Source organism: Copidosoma floridanum, unplaced genomic scaffold (genome assembly GCF_036245765.1).
Source record: "Copidosoma floridanum isolate Cflo_tuat_1 unplaced genomic scaffold, Cflo_Japanese_pri ptg000030l, whole genome shotgun sequence".
NCBI classification, from domain to species: domain Eukaryota; kingdom Metazoa; phylum Arthropoda; class Insecta; order Hymenoptera; family Encyrtidae; genus Copidosoma; species Copidosoma floridanum.
Window position 1 is genome coordinate 20,402,962 of NW_028321907.1, and position 17,499 is coordinate 20,420,460.

General features: G+C 36.0%; 1 protein-coding gene across 3 annotated transcripts; it reads right to left on the reverse strand.

Moving 5' to 3' along the window:
- Positions 1-8,119: 8,119 nt before the first annotated feature.
- LOC106646151 (gamma-tubulin complex component 2) lies at positions 8,120-13,464 on the reverse strand. Of its 3 annotated transcripts, none has more exons than XM_014362192.2 (16): positions 13,185-13,464; positions 12,944-13,114; positions 12,721-12,865; positions 12,470-12,638; positions 12,250-12,393; positions 12,018-12,172; positions 11,826-11,954; positions 11,564-11,740; positions 11,321-11,495; positions 11,045-11,238; positions 10,763-10,973; positions 10,339-10,682; positions 10,112-10,255; positions 9,872-9,949; positions 8,681-8,838; positions 8,120-8,603 (listed from the first exon to the last, which is right to left on the reverse strand). In XM_014362192.2, the coding sequence occupies exons 1-16, from the start codon at positions 13,235-13,237 to the stop codon at positions 8,525-8,527; spliced, it is 2,526 nt and encodes an 841-aa protein (XP_014217678.2). In that variant the 5' UTR covers positions 13,238-13,464; the 3' UTR covers positions 8,120-8,524. The 3 variants fall into 3 exon arrangements, with proteins under 3 accessions (XP_014217678.2, XP_089452914.1, XP_014217679.2); XM_089596788.1 differs by having other exon boundaries at positions 8,681-8,827; positions 9,858-9,949; XM_014362193.2 differs by lacking the exon at positions 9,872-9,949.
- Positions 13,465-17,499: the final 4,035 nt, after the last annotated feature.

Below are 17,499 nucleotides of genomic sequence, written 5' to 3' on the forward strand. Positions count from 1 at the left end.
TTTTTTTTTTTTTTGTTTGATGGAGCGTGGAGGGGAAATCTTTATAGACGCCCCAGCTAATCCGACGGTAGTGTCGGATTCACCCGGTGTGCCTACCGACTAAAAACTAACCTCCCCGCATGGGACAGGTCCGTGAGGACCACTCCCCTAGAAAACAAAAGGGCACAAGAGGAGAAAGAAGAAGGAAAATAACGGATAATTTCGGAGGCCAACTCGCTCTCGAAGAGATGAGAGGAGGGGGCACTTACGCATCTGGGTGAAGCTCGAATCTTGGCTTGCGCCGGAATAGAGTTAGAGAAGCTTAAATTTTGTGTTATTGTATGTGTGTGTGCAGATGTGTGAGTCCACTGGGTATTGTGTAATTGGAAGCGTACTTGTGATTAGTGTAAGTGTTGTATAGGGTTGAGGCCGTAGAGGATACGGTGGATAGAAGGGTGCTCCTGAAGGGAGCGCACGAATTGAAGTCACGTTCGTTTCGTCGAGATCATGGAGATGGAGATAATGCATCCGATGGGAGCAGGGGAGATTGAAGACCTAGAGTATATTGAGGGTCCTCGGGGTTCTGTGCTAGAGCGCAGGGACATCTTATAAGGTCGAAGCGACCGGGTTGGAGGTTCGCAAGTGCGGCGATGGTGGGGTTTGGGTGGTCCGTAATGGAGGCGCGGATTTTAGACGCAAGGACGGGGGCTGCTTGTATTGGAGGGACGATGTTAAACTCCTTGACAATCTGGGTATTCCTAATGTACCATGGAATGCCCAGGACCGATCTCAGAATCTTCATGAAAGGGCCCTGGATGCCCTGTAGTCGGTTTCCCTTTGCAGCGCCCCACGTTGGTATCGCGTAGGTGCTAATGTTCTTGATAGTGGCGTTGAAGGTGCGCAGCTTGGTCTTCTGGGAGACGGCTTTGTTGTTGAAGAAGGGCTTCAGTTGCACGAAGGCTCCATATGCCTTTCCGCGGGTGCTGTTGATGTGCCGAACGTACGTGAGTCAACGGTCTAGCGTTACGCCAAGGTACTTGGCGGAGTAGCTCCAGTTGATTTCTACTCCGTTGACCTTTATCTTCTGCAGTTTCTTCCGTGGATATTTCCAGAAGACGAGCATGGCTATAGTATTTGCCTCGTTTACGACCAGTTTCCAAAGACTTTACCAGTTATGGAGAGTGACGATGTGCTCGTTTAGAAAGGTGGTGCACCGAGAGTGTTGTTTTGACGTGCAGCTGACCGCGACGTCGTCTGCATAGACGTACGTGTTGATGTTTTCGCGCTGGAGCAGGTCGTGGCAAAATATGTTGAAAAGGGTGGGTGAAAGTTTGGAGCCTTGCGGGACTCCGGAGGTTATTGGACGGGGGTCGGAGAGGGAGTCGCCTACTTTAACGCGGATAAATCTGTCCGAGAGGTAAGATTTGACGTTGCCTATGAGGTAGTGTGGAAAACCTAACTGTATAAGCTTGTACAGGAGGCCCTCGTGCCAAACTTTGTCGAAGGCCTGCTGTACATCTAGAAAAGCTATCGCGGTGAAGTTTTTGTGGATGAGGCTATCGGAGAGGTCTTTGGTGACTCTCAGAAGCTGGTGAACTGCCGAATGTCTGGCTCTAAAACCGTACTGCACGTCTGGAAGGATGTTATTTTCCATTGCGAGCTTGTTTAGGCGGGTGAGAATGATGCTTTCAGTGATTTTACTGGGCGATGAGAGTAGGCTAATGGGTCTATGGATCAAGGGATTGCTGAGGGGTTTTCCCGGCTTCGGGAGGCAGATGACTGTAGCTACCTTCCACGCAATTGGGAAATAACGAAGGAGCATCACGGCGTTGGTGATGTTGCAAATCGCCGTGATGAATTTTTGAGGGAGGATTTTCAGGACGCTATTGGAGATACCGTCACTGCCAGGGGCTTTTCGAGTTTTTAGGGATCGGATGATGCCTCTGATTTCGAAGGGTGTGCAGTGTTTGAAATCTGGATTGTCAAGAACCTGTTGCTGCACCGTGTGGGTGATCCTCGCGTCTTCCTGCGCTAGTTCTTCAGCGCTAAGGTTGGGGGAGCATTGATTTTGCAGCGAATCTGCAAAGATCTCTGCTTTGTCCGAATCTAGCGAGTAGAGTTTGTTCCCTTGTTGAAGGGGGGGGAGGGAAGGCCGTTTGTTACGGAGTTTTTTAACGACCTTCCAAGCATTTCTTGGGTGGGACTCTGCCTCGGTTATGAATTTGTTAAATTTCTTGTTTCGGAATTCGAAGACTTTGGATTTGACTTCCCTTTCAAGGGAGTTAAGATGAACTTTAAGTTCGGGGGTTCTCCTTTTTTGCCAGAGTTTCTGGACTCTTTTCTTCTCCTTGATGAGACGCAGGAGGTCGCGAGGGAGTTTAAGTGTGTGTTGGGGAGCTGTGGTTATTGTGGTGGCTTCGTGTGTGCATTTGTTGAGTTCGTCAGTGAATTCGTCTACTGCTATATCGAGTTCCGTTTGGGACCTGATGGAACGACATTTAAATGGGGAGGATTCGAGGTTATACGCAAGGTGGACCCAGTCTATGCGGCTGGTGGTGACGGGTATGGTGAGAAGGGATCTTGGGATCTCTAGGTAGACTGGGAAAATGTGTGGTGTAGTATGTTAGTATGATGTTGTGGTGTGGTCGCGTCATGTAGTGTATGGGGACCGGAAGTACTTCAAGAGGGGTGGGGCAAAGGGGGAGAATCAAGCAAAATCCACTTCCGTTACACTTTTTCTTAAGGTCACCAATCTGAAATCGTTGATTTACTCTGTAGGACAGAACGTGCCTATAGAAGTATAACTCCAAAAAAACATTGTCTACAGTGGTGAGGGATGTCAAGCCCGTATTTTTGTAGTTTTTGTACATTTCCTAGTTAATATCGACACCTCGAATGAAAGTTTTGTCTCGTCAAATATTGTACAGTACTGATTTTAGCTTTTGTAATGTAAAAAAACTTAATATAATTATAATTAATTAAATATATATACTTAAAGAACTGTTTGCCGGAGCTTAATGAATTGTCATAGTTTTCGTTAGAGACCTCGAAATGGAATAATTCTCGCATAGCCCAATTTCGCTTATTTTCCCCACAAGCCGTCGATATCTCACCATATCAAATTTTACGCAAAATATTCACAAGTCATTTACAAAAACATTGCAACATGGCCTTCACTCGGTTTTGTTAAAAGGTATTTTTATGAGTTATAAATACTACTGATTCGCTAGCTAAAGCTTTGGATGTAACTTCAAAAATTAAAACGAGATAAAATAAAACACGATGCACAATTCAAATTTGTTCAATTCCTAACAGTATGGCTAGACGGGTGACTAGATCAAATTTTCGAATATAATTCTTTAAGAATATTAAGAACTTTAATATAAACAAAAACAATTTTTTTTTTATATTTTGACTCCCATTTCTCTGAAAATTTTATACGTAAATTCAAAATTTTTACATATATTAACAATAAAAAAAATATTAATCTTAAACACTTTGACGTGATATATATCGTTCGCCGAACGGCGGATTGCATGTATTAAGGTAGTAGTCGAGCACTCTACAGTGCGTGCCATAATGCGCTGTAGCGTATGCGTATACTATATATATCGCTTCGACAACTATCTCGAAAAATGACAACGTTGTAGGAGCGTTGCAGACGAATCCTATCAGTTGTGTTTATATTCGCCGCACTGTATCAACAAAACTATACCGCTGAGCCCTTTTAAATTGGAACCACAGTTGCTTTATAATATAAATTATATCACACTATTTTTTACGACACATTGTAAGAAGCGTTTTAGAGATATAAGCAATTTCGTTTATAAATCGACCCCCAATCCGGCGCTTTCCTATTCGCTCCGTGCATCAGGTTGGAGGGGATAAAAAAAACGACTGCAGCGCTGTAGGTGAGCAAAGTTGGCGAACCCGTACCCCCATGAATCGTACAGTAAGCGTTGTCTTATATGAGAAAAGATATTATTTCAATTAAAGTAATTAGTTGAGAAATCGAAGGCGGAAAAAAAATGTTATTTAGCCAAACCGGGTCTATAATACGGATAAATAATTTTGCTAGGCACTTCAAATCGCCCGAAATTTTAAATAATGGGTTATTAAATATCATCTGTCATATAGTACACAACACACATACTTATCTGTAATGTTGTATACGTGAGAGCAAAAACTCCAAGCAGTCGACTTAGGCTGCCGCTAGCTGTTTAATCTGAATCAGTGTTTACGTTTACAAAGTAACGAAATGCGTACGAGACAGTGTTGCGTTGTTAATTGCAACAAGAAAGAAAAGCAGGGGGTGGTGCTGTATAAATTCCCAAGTAGACCCCATGAAACAAAACAGAAGGAGCTATGGATTAGGGCAGTTAGGAGACAAAAGTTCGTACCTAACCTACGGAATTTTTTTTATTATTATTATTGATTATAAGTAAAATTATCATGAAAATTTTACAGTCCTGATGGCAGTTTGTGCATATGTTACCATAACCTACATTTGTCAAGCATAGGCAATAATGTACTTACAGATAATTCTACTTTGTATGGATTTAAGCTGACAGATGTTTGTCTCACAACATAGCAATTGATCAGATGACCGACTCCTTTATTTACATATTCCTGTACGTAGGCAACGTGCCCACTCTCTACTAATTTTTTAGCTTTTTTCAGCGTTTCATTATTAAAAACTATGTTGCAACTTATACTTCTAAAGCCTGTTTGGATAATCATATCCATTTTTTAGGATGCTGATGTTTACGCGATAGCAGTATGTACGTCTTATTCAATAAATAATACTTTCTCCTATAAGCGACAGTGTTACAATTTAATCATACGGGGGTACGGTATTGCGCGATTCTGACACCGATGGCGGCGCTGCGTGTCATGCTCGGAGCGAATACCTCCTGTGTTAAAAGTTCAACATTAAAACTTTAATATCTCCAAAACTATACCGCTAAGCCTCTTCAAATTTTGGCTCATGATAAATAATAGCAATCTTAAGGCACACACAAAATTTTAGAAAAATCGTAAGAAAAGTGTTTTTGATCGACTACTACCTTAAGGCACCGATGCATGTGAATAATAGATTTTCTCTTACATGTGGTTTTTTTTTTTTATATTATAGTGCTATACGTCTGGTTCCTATAAAGAGCACTACTCTAGGCACTGCAGAGCACTTGAGAGAAGGAAGGGAAGAGGGATGGAAATGGTAGGCCACCTATTATACTGGGATATATTATACTGGGAAGAGGTAGAGAGAAAAATAGGCACTTTTGCTGTGAGAAGATCGCCCATCCGCTACACGAGGAGCATTGCGTGGGGGATAAAAAGCACAGGTAAAAATTCGCAGAAGTATATACTTAGGGCTCGGGCACATGGAACCGCGTAAAGCATAAAGCGTATCACGTATCACGTAAAATTATAGGATCAGGGAAAGTTAGGTAAGATACGCTTTACGCGAAAAAATTTGTCATCTCGCACATGGGAGTAAAAAATACGCGCGTAAGTGTTTTTAATCACAACGAGTATTTCGTTGGCTTTGCACATGCTGTCTCGCTCGCACTCATGGCAAAAATAAAGTTACGCCCGTATTTTTGTACCCATCTGCGCGATGACAAATTTTTTCGCGTATAGCATAAATTAAGTATGCAAACTGTAAATACAGTCAGCAGCTAATGTCAACAACAACAATTACAATATCAATCGTATAATTAATCGAATTTCTGACATGGATGAAAAACAAATCGTAAGAATTTTGGGCAAATTGTGGAAAGTCTATACGACCTACGCAATGACCCAATATCGCAAAGAAAAAGTGAAAAGTGTAATGATTAAGCTGTATGAAATGTATTAACGGCTCTCAAATAAAAAGAAAAAAAGAAGTATATACTTGAAAACTTTTTTTTTTACATGTACGCAGGTTAGAATTCACTTGCGTTGAGAACTTCGAAAGCTTCTTTTGTTGACAAGACAGCAGATTGGTCAACTCCCCTCTACTTAACACTTACGCAATACGCGAGGCTTTTCGCCTTTTCTATTCTATGTGACCGCAAAGTGGCGTATACCTAACCTTCCTTACTTTTACGCGATACGCTTTACGCTTTAAGTACGCGGTTCCATATGCCCGAGCCTTTACTTGCTCGAAAAAGTCGCACTGGCCGGGAATCGAACCGCGGTCTCCCACTTGCCCACTAAGCCCATACTTATTATGCCCCCAAATGGGCGTGAACCGAGAATGGAGTGGTGATGGAGACGACTTTTTGAACAACTTGTAAACCAAATGAAACAGCCGTTTACTAATAGTTCATGCACGATTTGTACATAAAAATTTGAAACGTCTTCACAGATTTTGATTAATAAATTAAAAATCAAAAACAAAAATCGTACCAGCTGTGAACCGCTTGAGATTTGAAGGAACTAGCATCTCCTGATTACGCTAAAAAATTACCATATGTTTATGTATAGTCATTCTTCAGAAATAGATATTTAAAGTGGTGAAAAAGTAAGATTTTTGGAGTCTTGAAAATTAAATTATGCAAAACATGTTAAAAATGTTTTGAATCGAAACCCCTACGAAAATTTGAGAGTCGCTACTACTTAATCACTCGGCACTTCGTACTAATTAATAGAGAACCTATATTCAAGGTGCTCTCTCTATAAGTGCATCGTTATAAATGGGACTACACTGTCTGTCACCACACTACAGCCGCTCATTCATAATACAATTTCAAAACAAATTGCTTGTTATTGCAAGAAAGGGTACAGAGAAAAAAGGAAGTTGCAAAAAAAATAGAATCAATTATTCAATTGTCTGTAAAAATTGTCAATGCAAGAATTATGCAAGTATAAACAATTAAATAAATTTATTCAAAACTCTTCGTTTTGCAAGTGAGGCACGAGCCATGTACGAGGTACCAGATAGAGCAAAAAGTTTTATTAAAATAACAGGATTTAATTTAGTATATGGTATTATTCCGTTATTATATCAAATTGAGTTTTCATATCAAAATGCTAACTTTGAATTAAAAATAACAAACTGACATGCTGCAAAGCGCTTTTTTAGACTTTTAACGCTTTGAAAATAGTTTTCGTTATTAACTGCACTATATAACATTACTGTTGACGAAATCGGTCAGTAAAAAAAAAGTATTTTTACGATATGTATAATTTTTGTATTGAACACTTTGTCTATGAATGTGATGTATAAAAATTAAATGGTGTAAAACGAATTTTTTCTGTCCTTTCGAAACAATTTTTGCTGATTCAATCGTTGAGAAAGGACTTTAGAAAATAACTTGTAAGATGAAAAAATTTTATTTAAATAGGCTCTACCATTTTTGCAACCAACACTTTGTTGTAGAATTAGAATTTAACTCTGTAACAGACAAAATAGTAGTTTTCCTACGAGTTTGAAAAGTCTCTGTTTGCGAACCGAGAGGTTTGCGGCCCGAGCCGAAGGCGAGGAACGTAACGAGGTTCGTAAAGGAGATTTTTGGAACGAGTTCCGGAAAACTGCTTTTTCGCCCGAGGAAGTACCAGCCTCCCAAAACCACCCGAGGGCGGAAAAATATGTTTTTCACTGTTTCTATATCTACATTTCATTGTAAAGCATCTGCATTGCTATCTAGAGTAAAATATGTAACAAAAAAGTATTTTATTTCAACGGAATCTACAACTCTGTCTTTGAATACGAACGTGTAAAATGTACGAGAAAAATTTATCGTTGAAAAACTATTTTATTTCGTCTAAGAGCACTGCACAAAAAATGCTGTAAAAATTTTTCCTTTTAAAAAATTTATCAAAATGTAAACTATTAGCTTAGACATCCAACTTGAAGATACGAACAACATTTAAGCCTATATGGATAATAATTACGTGAGTTAGTAGGCCAACTCACATCATCCTCATACTAGGTTCGAATTTGTTTTATATTATAAATAGACCATTTATTAGTGGTTACACTTTTTGCTCTGTAAAATAATAAGGCACTCCTACAAATTATATGTGCCTTCAAAAACAACGATATTTGTGAGTGAAAATAAGGTTGAGGACGCAATAGAAGCAAATCATAGAGTAGAACACAAGACAGTTTTAATTAATGGTGACGTGGTAGAGGATGATTGTAATGATATTCTGTTTCTTACATGGGTTTTTCTATCCAGGAGTATTTTTGTCGACCAGATATCATTGTAACGAAATTTATCAATTTCTAAACGCTTTCAGTAAAGTTGATCAACTAAAACGAATTGTATTTTTGAAGGTATACATAAAAATATACATTACATTCTTCAACTACTTTAGTTGACATTTCAACATACATAATATAGCTTACAATTAATGGCACAGTAACCGCAATCAATTATAAAAAATAATACTTCTCTCAAGCACTTGATTATAAATAAACGAGATTCTTTGGCTTGTAACAATAATAAATTTTTTAATTATTGGTCGTAGTAATTTTTTAAATTTATATTGCGTTAAAAATATAACAAGCCAAATTTCTGATGCGACATTTATAGTATCTATGATAGACGTATCATCCAGAAACATTTTGCAACTTTTTTTCTGACTCCTTTTGAGCAAGGATCCGAGTGTAAAAAAGATTAAAATCCAACCTGTCAAGAATGACAGTTTGTTAAAATAAAGATTATTTTACATTTAACATAATTATTGAAACTGTATTCCTACTTACCGACATACAACGTTCAGCAGTTTTTCATTACTATTATCACAGCCTAAATCGCAAATTCTATTTAAAAACCGAATAAGTACGTTGGTAAATTGGTCGTCCAGCAGAACGATTTTTTCTTCAAAACTGGTTCCTTCGCTTGAATTTCCACTGCACTCAGACTGCAGACAAAAAATTGTTTAAAAAGTAATAGGTAGGTAAAGTCTGGCATTTTTAACACAAAATAATACTTTTATAAAATTTATTAATAACGTTGAATGGATGCATTATTGCGTAGCTTCGAAAATGTGATTGATGTGGGCCATTATTTTTTTAATACTGACTATTAGACTTATGAATTTTCGGCCCTATTAATTACATCTCATGCACCATTTCTACAAAATCAATAAGAATTATTCTAAACTACAGTGACTCATTATACAGTTGAATTACATTTACAAATAAAAAAACCTCTGAAATTAAAACATTACTACCTGTAAAGAGATATTTAACCAAAATTAAATAATTGAATGTAAGACAAATTTAGGAAAATACTTAAAAAATTGAGGGCACTTGAAACTCTAAAATGTCAGTAATCTTGTCGGCAAAATATATAGTAAGAGATGCGCTTATTTATTAATAATATTATAACAATTAACAAAACAAGACAAATCTTGCTTGAAAAAATTATAGTCATACAGCCATAATAGCTGTTTTATTTTTAAAACGCCGTTTTTACCATTGTAGCTACGAATGTATTTTGAGTTGATAAAAGATATGTACCAGAACGAAGTAAATATCTTTTTTCATGTAGCTGCATTCTATGTTTTTAAACAAAATGAAAAAACAACTTTTTTAATAGTAAAAAGATTTCATTATTTAGTTATTAGAGTCCATCTCCTTGATACTTTGAATAATCATGTGAGACACATGTTAACCGAATAAAATTTTTCATTTCAAAAAAATTATCAAATATTCGGTAGAAGCTCAAATTTTAAGTAATATTTCATTCATAATAGAGAAAAACATGCTGAAACATAAAATACTTCTTGGGCACTACGAGTACTGAAATGGGGTCTAAAACAGCAAAATGCAAGAATGGAAAACGTCTCTTGATGAGATAAAAAGCAAGCTGATGTTTTACTAAACACTATATTAATGGTCGATGCACTGTGAAAAAAATTAATTAATGCAGTGGGACCCTTGTGAAAATACCTCTGGTTCAAAGATGTCGTCTTGGCAGGCGCCAATCATAGAGGTCAATTCGGCATCAATGAAGTAGCGGCTCATACGCTTTGCGTGAGTAAAATGTCAATTAAATTTGAGGAAACGTTTTCATTTGAAAGCCACAAAACAGCAAGTACACACCCTTGCTTCTCAAAACTTTTTTCAAAATTAGAACAAATAGTAATAGTAATAATAATTATAATAGTAAGTAGTACTATGTTATATTACCTGCATGAATTTGCAAAATTCAATGCACACTGCACAAATGCCGGTTATGCATGACAATAGCTCTGGGTCGGTTAGCATGCATTCCTTTAAATAGCTATCTTGCAGATCCTGATGAACATTTAGCACTTCGTCGACGTTGCTGACCTACATTATTTTTCAATGCCATATTAAAGTGAATAAATTAAAGAAAAAAATAAAGCGAAGTGAGAATAATTAAAAATGAATACCTTGCTCATTTTATTCAAGAAAGTCAACCAATTTGGTTCTATGACCTCCACCATCATGTAGTACTCAAGATGCTGGATGCAATCCAACATGCGCTGCCTCAATGAGAATGCCTGACGATAAGCCATTGCAGCCTCATGAGTAAACGTTTTGGCAATCTTGTTGCTGATCCACACCCTGCACAACAATCTTTCAACGTGCTTACAGAAGAACAAGTGTCTAAACAACATTTGATAACAAGCCATTGCTTTTCTATTGATGACTAATGATACCGGCCATTTAACATCATAGTTGAAAACGAAGGCCTCCAAGCCCGTCAAGACTTTATCTGCATGTGAACAATACTCTAAAAAATGATTATTTGAACGTGAAAATCTCCTACTGTTAGGCCTTATGGACAACAAAACATTTTAGCTACTTGAGTACCTTTTTCTTCCGTCGTTTGAATGGACAAAATTCTAAACATTTGATACTGTAGATCATAAGGCAGCAACTCCGGTTTGAGGTCATCTTTGTAAGGGTCTGTATCTGCGGTAGACATTCTCAATGCTACTTCCAGAAGTGATGATAGCCGGTGTGTGACAATATCGTACATGTTCTTACTTAACTCAGCTTCGCACAAATTCATAAATTGGACCTACCCAAGAAAAAAAGTATTGACGATTTGCATCAACTAAACTTATTATATTTAATTATGTATTAATATACCACAAAGTCTCCTTGTGCAAGCAAGAAATAATTTTTAACGCTACGTAAGCGACCCATTAAATCATTTTCTTGAATAAGCACTTCAAGTAGAGTTCTGGCAGCTTCCAAATATGCTCTGTCGATAGCTGCAATGAATTTTTGATCCCTATGTTGATAGACCAATGGTTCTTGTTTACCCCATTGAACAGTTTTTCCTAATGTGCATTAGAAACTTGTGAAATGAAGTGATTCGTGAAGTTTTTAAATAATTCAAAATCATCAACTTTTCCAACATACCACACTGTCTAATAACATTAAAATATTTCCCAGTCCTCAATATAGTTTGTGCATTTTCATTCAGAAAGATGGGAATTCTTTCTGGTTTCATTGAGTACCTTTTTTCCCAATAATCTGCAGAGTAATCCATAGGTAACTCCTCTTTCTGTATCAGTGCATTGTCTTCCACAAAAAACTACCACATCGATAACATTATTATACTTCTTGACATTTCGTTTCAGGTTTATTAAATACAAAACTTACTTCGTGATGAGGGTCACATATCACACCTTTATACACCCATTTTTCCAATGTCTGCATATATGGGATGCTTGCCGATTTCATCAAAAATAAGCATAATTCCTTGCTTTTTGCCTCTCCACTCATATCATTTATTTGTTCATGAAGAAGACTTAAAACCTTACCACCACGAGCATTTGCCTTCAAATACATAACATCATTGATGAATTAATTTTTTATTTTACCTCATTTTTTATTACTGTACAGAGTATTTTTGAAACGTTACCTTAAAAATAGTGGAAGCTACATGATTTAATATGGACATGGTGGTCATTATTGGTTGAACGTAAAACAAAAGCTTTTGTAAGTTCAACTTTCTCCGAATGTGTTCATTTTCCATTTGTACAACAAACAGCTAAGAAAGAGTTTCATCAAAATGTATTAAACGATTAAATGATTGATTACAAGTAACACAAACCAAATAGTCTCTGAGTAAGCTATGCAGAGCTCCTCTCAAAGCATGGTTCACTTGTCCATGTTCTGGAAGAACTTTGTCTTCTACGAAGCGAACAGTCATCGAGTAATACGAAGCCAGCGGCAATATTCGTTCCGTCAGTTGCTTGAGCGATACACCTGTCGAAGTTTAGCTTTTTTATAAAAAAATAAACAGCATGTGACTTAATAATTTGGATGAATTTGATTATACATACCAACATCTTGTGATATTCTGAATGTTACAGGACTGTAGGAACTGGCCAATGGTTCTGATACTATGTAGGATCCATCTATTCCTTTCAGACAGTGTAATATGTCCCAAATGAGAATTGATTCTTGGGAGATGGATGGAACTACTTCTACAATGTATTTCAAAATATTGTTACTAGAGGTAAAAAATAAAGAGGAAACGAATGACCTTTAAATAAATAATACTCTGTGGTGTCATTGCCGGATCTGATTGGAAGTCCCATGATAAAAGTGGCCTCTCTGAATACCACGAGTGCTTTGTAGTCACTGCTTCGGTCGGTTTATTTACAGGACATACTTGTTTATTTAATTTCTTTTCTCCTTCGTTGGCTGCTTTGATGACATTTTTGAAGATCTACTCACAATGAGAAAACTTTGTTGAATACCAAAACACTTAATAATATCTTATTTAAAAAAATGAATATGTATTTACACACTTTTGGCACATCTTCATTAGTAATGGTTGTATTTACAGAGGAAGCTGTTACTATTGGAGGTGCATTTTTGGCCAGAAAACTTTTCAGTTCTCTATCAACAGATATAAACTCCAACAACTGCATAAACGGACCTAGCATGTCCATTCTAGAAGAAAAAAGTAACGATTAGGTGACAAAATATCACATTATATTGTCCACACAAACCCACTGCGAGTATACTGACTTCTTTGACTTGAGCTCTTCATACTTTTTTAGGAACAGCTCTGGATTTGGCGAGTTTTTTGCAAGTTGCCGAACACAACTTTGAGTGGCATCTGTACTCAAGCCCACTGGACTGGACTTTGCTCCTTCCTTTAGCAATTTTTCTACATGTTTTTCAGGAGATGACGTAGATCTAGAATTTTTATATTGTTACAAACTGCAGTCATATTTTTTAAACCATGATTACTCACAGTTTTACTCACCCCAGTAATTCAATCAACTCTACCACTAAATGATGAAGTTTGAACTCACTCATTGTCCAGAAAAACAAAAGTTAAGACATTTAACTGACTAAATAATTCAAAGATGAAAGTATCTTTAAAAAATAAAAATGCTCTAAAGTTAACAAAAAATTTATTTGTCAGTAGGATTTTCCAACTTTTAATGTTATACTCTAGGCTAGCAATTGATAGACGTCAAGAACATTACTAACGTCATCAGTTTGTTTGTTTTCTTTTAAGCGCCATTCTGTCCAAATTTACAAATACGTTTTTGTTGAAGGTTATGGGTCTATCGAGTGATCGAATAAGGACTAAAGTATAAACCAAGACCTGAGACCAGAATATGGTTAAAATTTTAACCAGCCGCCACTTTCACCAGAATTGAGAAACCTCATGATTTTTAGAGATCCAAAATATTTTTGTCATATTTTATTCTGGTGAAGAGTTTTGTTGGTATTCAAGAAGTGCCGTTTGGTTTTTATATAAACCAGCCGCAACTTAAAGTAATAGATAGAAAATAAAAAGTTGACAATCGGAGTTCTATTTGCAGCAAGATTGGAATGCATCTTATACCCGAAAATCGACCTCCATAAATTTAGATATTGTATTCTTATCTATAATGTTATCTACAATAACTCATCTATTATCTTAGATGAGTATTATAGATACGATCAAGTAGGGGGTCTATTTTTTTGAAGTTCGATTTTCGGGTACAAGATGCATACCTATCTTGCTCCAAATGAAACTGTCACTGACAACTTTTGATATTCTATCAGTTAATCTAAGTTGTGGCTGGTTTATATGAAAAGCACATGACCACTTCTTGAATACCAACAAAACTCTTCACCGGAATAAAAAATGACAAAAACATTTCGGATCTCTACGAATCATGAGGTTTCTCAATTCTGGTGAAAGTGGCGGCTGGTTAAAATTTTAACCATTTTCTGGTCTCAGGTCTTAGTCTAAATCGATAGCACCCAGAATAAAAAATATAAACCACTATAAGAGACCCAGTCGACCCAGAGTCTAGAGCTGAGGGCCAAAGAGTAAGTAGTCAAAAATCTAAACCAGCCGCGACAACCATCAAGATGAGAAAACCTCACGATTCATAGAGATCCAAAATATTTTTTTTATTTTGTTTTTTGGTAAGCATTAATGTAGTAATTGTAGTAGTGCCATATAGTCGATTTTATAGACCAGACTAATGTCGATTTTATAGACTAATGGATGCAAAAAGTTTTTGACGTTATATAAGTACCATTCTTGGCAAGATTAAAATGTATATACTACCCGAAAATTGACTTCTAAATGTATAGAAACTCTCACTTTATCTATAATATTGTCTACAACGACTTATCTAGTATCTTAGATGATTATTATTGATAAGATTAGCGTTTAATGAGGGGAGCGGAAAGGTAGTTCCTCCCCCCCGTTAGTAAAATTGGAAAATTGCCACAACTCTGATTGGAAACGTAAAATATCGTAAAGATAAATCAACTGGCAAAGTTGCGGTTGGTTTAGCTTTTGTGTGGAGGTCCATTTTTTTGAAGGTTGATTTTCGTGCAAAAGATGAATTTTCATCTTGCCGCAAATGGCGCCTTTCGTCATGAAATTTTTGTTTTTTCTATCTATTGGTCTATAGGTTTCGGCTTTCGGCTGGTTTATAAAATCGACTACATGACACTACTATAATTACCACATATAACTCTTCACCAGAATGAAATATGACAAAAATATTTCGGATCTCTGAGAGACATAAGATTTCTCAATCCTGATGAGAGTCGCGGTTGGTTTAAGATTTTCAACCATGCACTAATGAAATCAATAAAAATTACATAAACTCGCACTGATGCCACAAGCCGGCTTACCGAAACGAAAACAGTTGACTTAAAGCACGTGCGTTATTGGCTTTTTGTTCGCAGAAAGACAAAGATAACTGTATTAACTATGTATCAATATTAGACATACATCTGTTCGCTGTGTGGAAGTCCTTGGAGGGGGTAAAAAAAAGCGAACTAAGAGCCCATGGTGAGAGAAATGTGCAAAATTTAGGGACTCTTAAGGATTCATAACATTAGTGATTGCGTGTTGTTGAGTTTTTCACTATTTCGAATCACCGAAGGTAAATATAATTATTGTCATGATAAACTCATGGTTCTCAGCTTTTTTATTGAAAAGATATTGAATATAACCTTCAATTATACGAATGGTAATTAATAAAATAAAGCTAGTGGAGATGTCACTTACTGTCACTTACGCCATATCCGCGTAACTTTACGGTCGATATGAGTCTGTTCTGCTTCGATACTACAATTTGAGGTTATGTTACTAGCTTAGGTGGAATTTTTGATTTAATAATTCGAATATCAGAGTAACTTTTTGCTTTAACATTGTACATAACAGACAACTAGTATATTCAGAATTGTTGAAGTTATAGTTACTTTCACGTTTGCTGTAGTCATAAATCTGTAAGCTTGTAACATTTGCTATTTATAATGTTGTGTATTGGATCCTCTAACAGCCTCTAAAGTCCTGAAATTACGCACCGTTTCACCATCAGATGGCGCCAATACACTTGCACACAGCGAATAGAAGTCCTGGCATATGTGAAAAACAATACAAAGCCGCTACGTCTTATTTATTTCTAACATTAAATAATCAACTTTATTGTCAACAGATATTATACTTACATGGTTTTCATCAAATAAAAATAAATTGCTAAAAAAACTGCATACAATGAACATTTGCTTCAAAATAGCGAAAAAGTACAAGTCCCACATACAAAAAAATACCAGTTTTAATCACAAATTTTATGCATTTTACAAAATTATTGAATGACTAAGCCACGGACACGATCTGTGTCCAATTTGCCTTAATGATAAATTTAATTATTTAAATTCGGAAACATACAAAAAAATGAATTTTAGATAACTAGCTGACAGTTTGGCATGGGAAATCAGCTGATTTTATTCAGCAGTGGTATATGTATTTCAATATACTTACATTATAACCAGCTGCTGAAGAGCGTGGCTTTGGTAGCTTCGACTAGCAATTAATTTTAACTTTCCTTATAAACCTTACTTGATAAAATTTATTATGAAGATTGCTTATTCGATATAAGTACCGATGTACGAAAACATTTATTTCTCTTTCTACAATAGTACGACAAAATCGATATTCCTTCCTTATATAGGGGGTTTAGTGTTGTACATGACATTTATTTCACTAACTTGCAACGACTTGCGAGATGTTCAAGAGTCAGGATCAAACATCCAACGTGGTGTTAACAAAAAAAAATGGTAAATTAACATTTCTTCACAACTACCTTTATATGGATATCATTAAAAAATACAAATATTTTAATTATATTTCCTGTGTCATACTATATTCTTATCCAACGAAGAAGAAGCAATACAAAGTGGTGGATGGCCTACTTTTTTACGAATTTTCCAATATGAGTATGATATAAAAGGGACCAACAAGTATAGAACAAGACCAAAATTGAGGACAAAAGAATACCGTTTTTTAAAATATACTAAGAGGATTTGAAAAACAATCACAGCCTTAACTATACCCGCTTGAGATGCAATAAAAAGTTTTAAAAAACCACAGAAATACGAGCTTTATTGAACGAATAAGCAATAAAAAAATTTAATCTTTAAGTTACCAACATAATTATATATTTAGTTAAAATACGACTGTATCTCAAATGCTTACTTTGCATTAAAATATTATTTTGATAATATTAATTTTATAAAACTCTTTGAGAATGTGATCTGCTCAATCTTTTAGGAGCATCTTATATAATAAGTCACTTGCTAGTGTACTGCATTTGTAAGTCATATAATGATTATCTCAGTGATAATATAGTTTTTAAATTTGTTTATCCATCCTCGTAAGTAAATTGAAAACAACATAATTACAAAAAATATTGCAAAAGTAAGTAAAAGTTTATTACTTGACTTACACCTAATTTTTAGCATGTGAGTATGTGTGCGCGCATATGTGTTAAACCACACCTTTGTTTGATCATTTATTAACCGGAAGTTAGTTAACGGCCGTTATAAAACCAGGGCGGCCCTTTGTGTGTTCGTGTATATAATAAAGTACGAGCTTAATGCCCTTCTCTCTTTCTTCGGCAGCTTTTTATTTGCGGCCATCATGAAACGGGGCTAGCTTGATATAGGAGCATGAAAACAGAGAGCAATGCCTATACGTATATACATACCTAAACTTAGGAATAAAAGGAGAAAAAAAAAAAAAAAAAAAAAAAAAAAAAGTAGAGAACGAGGGATGG